At 41.4% G+C, this 12696-nt stretch overlaps 1 protein-coding gene across 2 annotated transcripts in view; it reads left to right on the top strand.

Annotated features, from left to right (window-relative positions):
• Positions 1-12696, top strand: part of YAE1 (YAE1 maturation factor of ABCE1) — a 19495-nt gene extending 6799 nt beyond the window's left edge. Inside the window, exons 3-4 of one of the 2 annotated variants that reach the window (XM_038562666.1) lie at positions 10850-10995; positions 12095-12696. In XM_038562666.1, coding sequence (XP_038418594.1) covers positions 10850-10995; positions 12095-12273 — 325 coding nt within the window. In that variant the 3' untranslated portion in view covers positions 12274-12696. The remainder of the gene's footprint in view (positions 1-10849; positions 10996-12094) is intronic. The other variant, XM_038562667.1, reaches the window with a different exon arrangement.

The following is a 12696-nucleotide window of genomic DNA, read 5'->3' as shown; positions in this document are numbered from 1 at the left end:
GGCCTCCTTACAAACAAATTTCACCTTAAATAATTTCTAGATGCTGAAATCCCTGGAGCCTTTTTGTTCATTTTAAGGGGAGGAAGAGTCCACAATACTTTGCTTTTTGGACATTACAGATGCTAGAGCTGCTGAGGCCACCAACATTTTTGTGATAGACAATAGGAAGTGGGCAGCTAAATATACCTACCTGTATTCTTATCTCGTTTATATCCTTAGCACTGCTTATTAAGTGCTTTTGTGGTAAACCAAAATAAAAGCTTTGAACCAAGTCCAAGTTGGGATTCTCACCCATCTTCAAATTAAAGCTTTGTGTTCCAGTCTAAGAGAGGTAGGTAGGTAGATACATACACACATATATACAGGAAAAGTCCTTAACCTATTTTTAAGATCCTACTAATTTCAAATAAATAAAAATCTTAACTAATTTCACACCAGTGGATGAAGTAAATGTCATAGGCTATGTTAACAAAGAACCAACCAGACTTCTGGCTCTACAGAAATCCTCTGATCTCCATCTTGATGCTACTTGACCCATAGTCAGCCTTTCTTGCTTCTGCTGTCACTGCCTCTTCCCAAACTTAGCAGAGGAGTCTGCTGTCGCTCTCAGACTGCTTTCTCCTCATTCACTCCTCAGCTTCAAACTGCTTTTTGCTAAGGTCACTGATGGCCAAAGTCCCACAACTGGCCCTCTCTGACTTGTCTCCTCTGTCACTGGACATGGTGACCATCCCCTACCTTGCCAGTCCCTCCACTTGTCCTCTACAGCAGCACGTTTTCTTGTCCTGCTTACACTGTTCTCTCACTACTTCCCATCCTGCTAAGTCTCCCCTTCTCTGCCCGCCTGAAGATTCCACACCTTCATTCTTGGACGTCTTTTGGTTTTTATACTCTAGCCAGATTGTCTCACTTGCTCCCACGGTTTCAATTATATTGACTGTCCTAAAGCTGATGCTCCAAACCCCATTCCTCTCCCAAGCTCTAGACCTGCAGTTCCAACTGCAATTTCTCACGCCTGTCTCTTGCCTAGCTATAAAGCATGCCTAAAACTGACCTCATTTCCATTTTCTCCCCCCACACACACCCAAACTGCATTGCCTTTTGCATTTGCAATCTTTTCATGTCATCTCTGTTCACTAAGAGCCAGGAATCTTTTTTTTAATTGAGACGTAATTCATATATAACACTATATTAGTTTTAGGTGGCCAGTTAATAATGATTCGATATTTGTATATGTTGCAAAGCGGTCACCACAATGAGCCTATTAACATCCATCACCACAAACGGTTATCTTTTTTTTCTTGTAACGAAAACTTTTGAGATCTACTCCCTTAGTAACTTTCAAATATACAATGCAGTATTATTAACTGTAGTCACCATGCTACATATTATATCCCCATGACATTTATTTTATAACCAGAAATGTATAAAAGCTAGAAACATTTAAGTCTTTCTCTGCTTTTCGTTTGCTTTCATACCCTACTTCCAATGGGGAGTTTATCCATCTTACTTTAAAACACGCCTTGAAGGACACCTGAGTGGCTCAGTTAAGCATCTGCCTTCTGCTCAGGTCATGATCCCAGCCAAGGTCCTGGGATCGAGCCTGGTGTTGAGTTCCCTCTTCAGCAGAGACTCTGCTTATCCCCCTCCCCTATGCTCTTTCTCTCTCAAATAAATAACTCTTAAAAAAAAAAAAAAAAAAAAAAAAAAAAAAAACCTGAAATAATGATTCTGAGATCAGGCCTCTTGTGGGCTCTGCACTGAGTGGGGAGTCCACTTGGGATTCTCTCTCTCTCCCTCTCCCTCTCCCCCCAAAATAAATCTTTGGGGGGAAAAAGGCAATATTTCTTACCAATCATTTAAAACTTCACTAATAGGGACGCCTGGGTGGCTCTGCAGTTAAGCACCTGCCTTCAGCCCAGGGCATGATCCTGGAGTCCCAGGATCAAGTCTCACTTTAGGCTCACTGCATGGAGCCTGCTTCTCTCTCTACCTGTGTCCCTGCCTCTCTCTCTCTCTCTCTCATGAATAAATAAAACTTTAAAAAATAATAAAAATGCACTAGTGAATAAAATTACAGTTAAATTTTTTTAAAAAAATTATTTTTGGAGTAGTTTCAGCTATGAAGAAAGAAAGGACAGAAAGAAACCACAAGAAAAAAAAACTGCAATGAAAAAAATACTTGTTTCTAGCAGGATGCCTGATACATAATCTCTGCTAGCAGTTAAGGAGCTGGAGGAAATGGAAGACTGAGAAATAGCTAACAAATACGGTGTGCACTATTCTGAAAACTTTGCATATAATAATTTGCTTATTTCTCACCATATCCCATGAAGCAGAGCTATTAATTATCCCCATCCTGGCGATGAGAAACTGAGGCCTTGAGAGAAAGTAACTCTTCAATTCCCCATTACTACATGGCCCAGGTGAGATTTAAAGCAAGGCAAAACTAGCTCCAGAGTTTGTTCTCAGGGTAGATGTGTGCCGAGTAGTAGCCCAGTCGCAGGGGCTGTGTTTAGTAGAGGGATGATGAACTGTATTTCCCCCTCACTGTTCATTTCTACTTTTCTGCATTTTTCAAATCTCCAGTTTGCAAGTATAACTTTTTAATAAAATGTCCATAATGATCAGCAGCTACAAAGAACAAAAAAATGTACCAGAAGTTTGTTTGCTGTATATCTAGAAAAAGAAAAATACCATTCCCTCCTGGGAGGGAGAGAATCTGTATCATGCAGAGAGTGGTACAGCCAAGCTCCTTTTGCATATTCAGAAATTAAATTCTCCTGGGACTCCCTAGGCATTCTACACTCCTCATGGAGAGGATAATTTGTGCCACCTCTTTTTGTGCTCATGCTCCTTTAGCTTTCATAAATTTCTACTCAACTTTCAGAAGCAGGGTGTGGGCTCACCGCTTACAAACACATGCATTGCTACAGATGTGTCACAAAGAGCCGAGAGTCCTAACCCCGCACCAAACGCCATTTCCTTGCCGGATCTTTCCAAAAAGACGTTTCCACAAGACCTACCTGTGATGGGCTCAGTGCTGCGGAAGTTGGGAAGGTGAATCCTCCGTTCTTCCCGGCGCGCTGAGCGGTTCTGGGATTCGCGGCTGCAGGAGCGGCGGTGGAGGGTCTGGATCCCGGGAATTCCGAGGAGCGGTGCGGCCGGCTGGCCGCGGGGTGGCGCTGCTGCACCCCGCCGTGTGCTGAGCCCGCGGCTCGGTCGCCCTGGTCGAGGCAGGAGGCTAAGGGAACGCTCAAGCTGCGCCCCGCAGACCCGGGCCGTCAGGACGGGGCCATCCAGAAGGAGCCATCCAGATGGGGTCATCCAGACGGGATCATCCCGACAGGATCATCCCGACAGGATCATCCTGACAGGGGCCATCCGGACCGGGCCATCCAGACGGGGGCATCTGGACGGGCCCATACCGACAGGGCCATCCAGAAGGGACCATCCTGACCGGGTCATCCGGTCGGGGTCATCCAGAGCGCTGGGATCGCGGGGAGTCAGGAAACTCCGGAAACAAGGATGCCTTCCCACCTTTTAAATTCTGTGCTGAGAATTTTTCTAAATCAGAATAACCAATCATAAGAAAACCTGTTCACCAAAAAAATAAAAATAAAAAATTTATTCTCCCAATACCTGAGGCCTAAAAATAAACACCTAGAACCCAAAGTATATGGTCTTTAATCAGAAGTGATACAAAATTATAATTTCACTGGCCTGAAGCATCTCTATTTTGTCAGGCAGGACTGTGCCTAAAATGTTTCAAATTATTGTAACCTCTCCCTCTCTCCTTCCCTCCTCCTCCCTCCTCCCCTCCATCTTTTCCTCCTTCCTCTCTCCCTCCCTCCTTCCTCCTTCCCTCCCATCTTTCCTCCTTCCTCTCTCCCTCTATCTCATCTCTGTCTGTGTGTCTCTACTTCTCTCTCTCACACACACAAACTACTCAGGATTTAAAAGTAAGGAGAGACAACTTAGTCAACCTATCCAATATGTCACAACACTTTTTTTCATCAAGTCTACAGCCAGAGATTTTCCTCACATCAAATACAACTCTTCCCAACTACTATTAAGCTTTTTTCCTGGGGAGTTGCATGGTCACCATTACATAATATTATTTATAAAATAAGTATAGGGCAGCCCGGGTGGCTCAGTGGTTTAGCGCCTGCCTTTGGCCCAGGGCGTGATCCTGGGCACCCGGGATCGAGTCCCATGTCAGGCTCCCTGCATGGAGCCTGCTTCTCCCTCTGCCTCTCTCTCTCCTCTCTGTGTTTCTCATGAATAAATAAATAAATATTTTTTAAAAATAAGTATATAAGTTCTATAAGAAGTTTTTTAACATAAGATATAATGACATGTCAGATCCTTTGTAATAATAAAAATGATTTGACAGTCCTTGCCAATAGAGCAAAACTGGACCAAAATGATGTAAATATAATGCAAATAACCTGAAAATACAAGATCTTTCTTTTTCTTCTTTGGAAACACTACAAAATATTTCTTTCAAAATCAGACCCTAAAATAATCGCGGACTCTCATTTGTGATTATAAACTATACCATAAAACATCAAGTCATACTTTAGGAACCTTCAGTGATAACGCTGTTTACTTGTTAAAAACTAACCACAAATATTTCATCTGTATCAGAAATTATTGTCATGGAGTTGAATAAAGTAGGAAAACTCATTTAATGCACTTAAACATTTAAATCCCAAGCGGGAGCCAATTAAACTATTGTCATTTGAAATCACTTTGTTTTGCTACTCAAGATGCCAAATAATATATGATTGGCCTGTGTTTTAATCTTCTCATAGGACTGTATGAGGTTCCCACAATGTCTGCAATCTGGCAGTGTTCGTTATGACCCCATTTGTCAGCTCAGAGACCATTTTTATTTCTGTCCATATGCTAGAACAAAAGACTGCCTTCATGAAAGTAGCAGCAGCACCCAAGGTCAGAGATGTGATCCTCGTTCACTCAGCTGCTCACAGGCTCTACCCCTTTAGTGTGAACATGAGACTTCTGACCTCATCCCAGGTTACCACTGTCTCAAGGGAAGTAACCAAGGGACAACTGGAGAAAGGTCAGGCGAAATAAGTGGCCATTGACAGATATTGTTCAGTTGATGGAAGGAATGAGTAGAGAGGCTGACAAAGAAGCGTGCTAAAGATCATACAGCTTTTGGGTTGATATGGTGGTGCATGTATCAAATCAAAGTACCCTACTTCTAAGATTTGATCTAAGGAAATGATTGAATAGGTAATAAAAACTCAACATAAAGATACTCACTGCCACATTCTATCTGAAGTAGGGAAGAATTAGAAACAACCTAAATGACCAGCACTAAAAGGAGAGATAAGGAGCACCTGTGTGGCTCAGTTAGTTAAGCATCCAACTCTTGAGTCCTGACTCAAGGCTAGACGTTGGGGTCATGGGATTAAGCCCTGCCTTGGGCTCCACTCTCAGCAGGGAGTCTGCTTCAAGATTCTTTCCCTCTGCCCCTCCCCCTGCTCACTCTCTCTCAAACAAATAAATAAATCTTAAAAAAAACAAAAAAAAAGAGAATACCTAAGTAAACTATAATCTCATTCACAGCAGTGTTACACACCCATTACAGGTTACCATTATGAGAAACAGGAGATACTTATAGAGTAATAGAGTATTTTTAAGTGAAAGCCACTGTGAAATGCTACATATCTATGTGGACAAATATGTTTAAAAACGTGTATTTTACAGATAAACACTGGAAGATTATTCTCAGATGTGGTAATGTATTAATGTGGTAGGATTAGGGGAGTTTTTTTCTTTTTCAGAATTTTCTTTTATGTTGTGCTGTTTTACAATAAGAAAAATATTTGGAAAACTATTCCTTTTTAGGAAAAGGAACCACATGTGCTTTATCCTGAAAATCAGAAGCTGGAAAAAAAGCAAATGCACTTAAAAACAGTGGATCAGAAAAAGATCCCCAGACTACTATCTGGTGAGGGGGTATACAACAAATTTTTTTTTAAAAAATTCATAAAGTTTATAATTTTTTTCAATTATATCAAAACCTGAAATTTATTCTTTGAAGTATACATAATCAACTTTAAACCCCTATGGAAGAGAAAGGGGGTATGCTAGAAGCCATCTAACAGCCCTTGTAAGATTTTACTTCAGCTGATATTAACAACTATACCAACTGGGTGGTGCCCCAGGAATCTGGGTAGATTCTCAGTAGCAGGAGTAGATTGGCCTTAAAAATCTCTGGGGCTGTCTTAACAAAATAAAACAAAGCAAAAAATAAAATAAAGTCTTTTATTGGATTTGTCACAATATTGCTTCCATTTTTAAAGAGAAAGATCAGCTCACAAAATTGGAATTCCTATTAACCCGATTGAGTTATTCTTCGTTGACTCCTGGGAAAAACCAATATCATACATATGAATCATTTCTATGCAATACATCCTCCCCAATAATATCCTCAGAACCTCAAAGAATTCAATAAGAGGTGACTGACTGCTAAGTTTAATAGATTTGGAAGAGAATATATAGATATATAGTCATATCATTTCTTTGGTTCTCCATGTTGATTAGATTGTGGCAATAATTGGTCAAATTTGCCATTATTTGTACATGTTAACAAACTATGCATACATGCCATCCACTTCTGCAAACAGATTTGATCCTCTCAATTCCCAAATCTAAAACAGAAGTAATGGTAGCAATTTCATTGCTTCTCTGAGGATCACATGCCATAGAGTATGTAGGTAAACTGCTTCCTCAATGTCGGATACCCAGAAAACTGTCAGTAGGGAAAGCCAGTCTCTCTGGCAGCTGAGGATGGCGGCCCCAAAACCAGATCGTCTGCTCAGAAGCTCCATCATGTGCAAGTCCCATCACTTTCCTGTGCCTGTTTCTTCATCTCTCAAATAATAGTGCCTCCCTCATAGGGTTGTTGAAAAGAATGAATAAGTTTGTATACATGGAGCTCTTTGGACAATGCCTGGTACATCTGCAGTTCTCGCTACACATCAGCTATTTATTTATTTTATTTTCTCCTGAACATCATGCCTGCAATTTGGATAAACTACAGCAAGAGGTTTAGCTGTCTTTAGACAACTCTAGTTATCATGAAATTCTGCTATGATTCAGACACAGCTGAGCTTCCCACTGGCCTGGCTAAAGGGTAACTAGCGTGGGGACAGCTGGGTGGCTCAGCGGTCGAGCGTCTGTCTTCAGCTCAGGGTGTGATCCTGGGTCCTGAGATCAAGTCCCACATTGGGCTCCCTGCATGGAGCCTGCTTCTCCTCTGCCTGTGTCTCTGCCTCTCTCTGTGTCTCTCAGGAATAAATAATAAAAGTCTTTTTAAAAAAATAAAGGTAACTAGTATGATTTCTTCCTCTTTTTTTCTTTAGCAGGGATTCAGAGGTAAGATGGTTACATAGAGGAAAGAAGAAAATGCTTTAAAGATTTATGAATATTAGTATAAAATTATACTTTAAAGTGATGACCAATGGGAGAGTTTTTGGAAACTTTGGGGGCATTGTTTTGGTTGTCACAGTGATGGAGGAGAGGTGCTAGTGGCAAGAGTTGCAGAGAGAGGATACTGTACATCCTGCACTGCCCAGGTCAACCCTTCACAACATAGAACGGTCCTGCATCCCTCTCGACTTTCAACTGCCCCAGGAGACATTTACATAAGTGAAAAAATCTGTTTGTAATTATATAAGCCTAGAATCTAACTACTTATTACATAGGAACACAAATGGGTTTTTCTTTGTCCTAACATTATTGCTTTTTCAAATTACAAAATCACTAGGTTTCTTGTAAAGTATTTAAACACTACAGAAACAACGTAGAAACTATTGTTTAGGAAAAGTAAATCTTCCATACTGCTACCTGTTATGGACAGAATTGTGTCCCCTCGAAATTTGTGTTGGAACCTTAGCCCCTTATACCTCAAAATGTGACTATATTTGGTGATGGGACCTTTGGAGAGGTGATTAACTTAAAATGAGGCTGGTAGAGGGGCCCTAATCCAATCTTCCCTTACAAGAAGAGGAAATGTGAACATATACAGCGATCCAGAAGAAAGACCATGTGAGGACACTGGGGAAGACAGTCGTCTGCAAGCCAAGGAGAGAGGCCCCAGAAGGAGCCATACCTGCTGACATCCTCATCTTGATCCAGAACCGTGAGGAAATAAATCTCCTTTTCTTTAAGCCATCCAGTCTGTGATATTTTGTCATGGAAGCCTGAAGAAACTGATAAACCACCCTTGTAGATTCCTCTAGAATCTTCCCAGGTACATACTAGCAAATGGCATAATTTTATTTTACAGAAATTCATTGTTCCAACAGATACATATCGAATATGCAGTATTTTCAGAGAGGATACTCTGGTGTGCAAAACAAGATGCCTACTAAAATGAAATCATACCAACTGTACAAAAAGCAGCTTTGAGATCCCTGGGTGGCGCAGCGGTTTGGCACCTGCCTTTGGCCCAGGGCGCGATCCTGGAGACCCGGGATTGAATCCCACATCGGGCTCCCGGTGCATGGAGCCTGCTTCTCCCTCTGCCTGTGTCTCTGCCTCTCCCTCTGTGTGTGTGACTATCATAAATAAATTTAAAAAAAAAAAAGGCAGCTTTATCTGTTCACTTTATAATCTATTCTAGGTGTCAGCCTATGTCTGCAGTGGTAACTGTCATTTATTTATTGAGGGCTTCATGTGTTCCAGGCACCAGAATAGACACTTTGCTTACAGTGTCTTACTCCCCGTACCTCGAAGCCAGATGCAATAATAGACTTGAGAGCCCTTTGGAAACTCCAAAGCTCAGACTATGTGTAAAGGGTGTCTCCCCAATGGTGGCCTTCATGGATTCACTGACTGGACACCATCAAGTCTGGAAGGAACTTTTATTCACCACACATGGGAGCTAACTGAGACCAAGGGGAAGTGGGACCTGTCAGAGCTTGTGGCTGGTCAACAGAAGCCCCCCAAAATTATTTCTTACAGGATCTTGGGAAACCAAGCAAGGACTAAGCCCAGAAAGTTAAAGGAGCGCTCCACAGCTCACCCAGCCATGGGCCCCCCAGCAACATGGGCTCTCACGCCTGCCATTTAACTCTGCAACACGACTGCCCCACAAATAATCCATCACTACTCCAAGATTGTTCTCCACTCCCTTCAGATTCTAAGTTCTAGGCCAGTGTTCCTGTCAGGGGCAGGCAAGAGGAATATGCGGTGCCTCACATTGCAGGGGAAGAGCTGCGTCTGCCAGTGAACCTCATATGGTGGGAGGATCCCCCAATCAAGGAAGGAGATTCAGGTGCCTGGCACTCAAAACAGCCAGTGTCCATCACCAGGGGGACATTCAGGACTCGGGATCAGGTGTCCCGACCTTCTGTTCAATCTTTTGTTCTACCACCCCTTCCTTGGCCATCCTTGTGCCATGGTTTCTTTAAAAACAACAATATCTTTTTTTTCTTTTTTTTTTTGTACTGGTTGTACACAGAGAATTTTTCTGGAGATGCAATTACTACCTGAAAAGAATGTTGTAATGGGTTGTGTTTGAAATTTTGCCAAGTGACAACAAACTGCTCCTGGTATCAAGTCATTGATGCTACTAACTTATCTGTCACACCACCCCTCTGGGCTGCAGACCCTGCCATGCCTTGCCCCACATTTACATCTTAAAATACCCTTTCTTGGGGCACCCTGGTGGATCAGGTGGTTAAACGGCTGCCTTTGGCTCAAGTCATGATCCCAGAGTCCTGGGATCAAGCCCCACATCAGGCTCCCTGCTCAGGGGGGAGTCTGCTTCTCCCTCTGACTCTCCCCATCCTGTGCTTTCTCTGTCTCACCCTCTATCTCTCAAATAAATAAATAAAATCTAAAAAAATACTGATGCTTTTGTTTAATTATTTTCCTTTTACTTCTCCTTTATATTATAATTACAGCCCTTTTTAAAAAGAGTTTAATTTTTTAAGATTTTATTTTTTCATGAGAGACACACAGAGAGAGAGAGAGAGAGAGAGGCAGAGATACAGGCAGAGGGAGAAGCAGGCTCCATGCAGGGAGCCCAATGTGGGACTCCATCCTGGGTCTCCAGGATCATGCTCTGGTCTGAAGGCAGGCACTAAACTGCTGAGCCACCCAGGAATCCTAGAGTTTATTTAATTTATTTGAGAGAGAGAGAGAGAGAGAGACAGAGAGAGAGAAAGCAGGGGGAGGAGCAAAGGGAGAGAGAGAGAGAATCCCAAGCAGACTCTGTGCTGAGCTCAGAGCCCAACCCAGGGCTCCATCCCACAATCCCGAGATCATGACCTGAGCAGAAATTTAGAGTCAGAGGTCCAACCAACTGAGCCGCCCGGGTGCCCCCATCACATTTTTTAAAATTATGTCTATAGGTAAGTTACTATAAATTTCACTTTGAGGGAGTCAAGAATACATTACTACTTATGGAAAACATATTGCTTACAGAAAAGTGTTTCATCTAAAAACCATTGCTTTAGAGGTAGCAACTTATGATAAAATAATGGAAAACAAAAACTTTTATATGTATCTCCCTCTTCACTACTTTTAATTTTTTTTTAATTCTGTTTAGTTTCTTTATTTCCTTTTCTTGGCTAATTGGCTCCAATTTATTCTTAGTCTCTACTGGTTTCCAGGGCTTTTTTTTTTTTTTTTTTTCCTCTCTTTTTTTCCCCCAGGGCTTTTAAAAGCTCTGAAACTATATTTGTCTCTAGGAGATGTTAAATTTTCTCCAGTCTTTTTTTGCTCCAGCCTAGATTTAATTAACATGTCTCTGTGGACTTTCTGGTTTTGAAAAGTAGTGACACTTAGTCCTTTGTACCTGCAGGGACCTTGTAAACTCGCCAAAGCTTGGAAGAGGGAAAAAAAATCACAGCTACCCCACATACTACCCATCAGGGACAGGAGTTTCCAGCGTTTCTTTTCTGGCAATAAGTTTCCTCTTGAAGGAGAAGGCTTCCCCACTCATACCAAGTATGTGGCTATTTGGTTAGAAGCTGTTCACAGATTACTTCCACTTACTTGTTCTTACTAATCAACCAAGATTCCTGTTTATTTTCTTGCTTGCTTCTGATTTCTAAAGAAATCACACTCCACTTTTAGTGGATTTACTTTTAGGATTTACTTTAAAAACTAATACACTTTACAAAATCTGCTTTACTTTATTGTAAAATAAAAAAGCTATAAAGTAAGTCGCTTGTGGTCATTTTAGAAGCAATAGAAATTAATTTACCTTGGAAACTGATGAGTTTTGAAAAATGGTAGCAGTAGATAAAAATTCCTACTATGTAACTTTCTATATAGCTAGTTCAGTGGCCTCAAGAGCCTGTGTATTTAAGGATCTGAAATCTGAAATTGAAGCTATGTTTTGAACGTCCTTAAACTCATAACAAAGAAGTGCGGTGTTCCAAAACTGAAATGCATCCTGGGGGGATGTCAATTTTGCAGCATCTGAATTGCTTAATTAGAAAATAATAGTGTTCAGTCTCATTGATGTGTATAAAAATACAGATAAATTATCTTTTCTTATATAATTTCATTTTATAGACATATTTAGATTATATCTTTTCTTAGATATAGATAGATAAATTATAGATAAATTATCTTTTCTTATGTAACTGGGGATCCCAAATCCTCTTGGGTTTTAGAAAAGGTCCCCATAGTCTTTTGGATAGAGTATAAAATAGCTCAAACTTGGTTCTTAGCTATGCAAGAAACCTGATTTTCTTCAAGCTGGTATTTAACCCAAATAGTCTAAATCTGACCCACCCCACCCCCCAAAGGCAGTATTGTCTTTTGACTCCCAAACACCTGAGGAATCCTGGTAAAACAAAAGACCGGTTTCCTACCTATCTGGTAAGGCACCTAACTGTTAGGCTTCAATACATACTAGTTATCCTCTCTTAAAATCTTGTCAGTGATCTAGATGATCTCCTGAAGTCCAGGGGGGAGATAGAGGGCTAATGCCTAACAGGAGATAAACATACCGATTTACTTGTTTGCTGATTGTTTGGGTGGATTTGAGGAAAAGGAGAATCAAATTTTTTTAAGTTTATTTATTTATTTATTTAAGCAATCTCTACACCCGACATAGGACTCACACTCCAACCCCAAGATCAAGAGTCGCACGCTCCTCCTCTGACTGCGCCCGCCCGGCACCCTGACCCCAGTTCTCCTCTTCAACGTCATCTCCTGTTGGTAGGACAAAGCCTCACCCACCCACCAGTGATAGTAACACATGCTGTTCCCTAAGGACTCCGTGTTCTTCTGAGCATTTATTGCTGTGCCTGGAATAAATTTTTTCCACTGTCTCCTCCTTTACACTAAACTAAAGTTCTCTAGGAAGCCATTACTCACTCTGTGAGGGCCCAAGTAATGACTTTCTCCTCCTGGCCTCCCTAGGACCTCCTACACTGCCACATCACGTGTTATAATTAGTCCTCAGGGTTGCCCCATTAGTCTGTGAGCTCTTACAGGGATTGAACAGATTTTATTAAAATCTGGATCCTCAGCATTTAGTACAGTGCTAGACATCTAGTAAGTGCTCAATATGTATGTTTTGGACAGATAACATTCCATGGGATGGTTCTCTCTCACACAGCCTAGATGAGACTTCCTTAAATTCATTCCAAGTCCCTTTATTTTCTGCGGAAGGTTATCTTGAATGTCTGTGAG

This window comes from Canis lupus, chromosome 18 (genome assembly GCF_011100685.1).
Source record: "Canis lupus familiaris isolate Mischka breed German Shepherd chromosome 18, alternate assembly UU_Cfam_GSD_1.0, whole genome shotgun sequence".
NCBI classification, from domain to species: Eukaryota; Metazoa; Chordata; class Mammalia; order Carnivora; family Canidae; genus Canis; species Canis lupus.
This window is presented reverse-complemented; position numbering and strand designations above follow the sequence as displayed.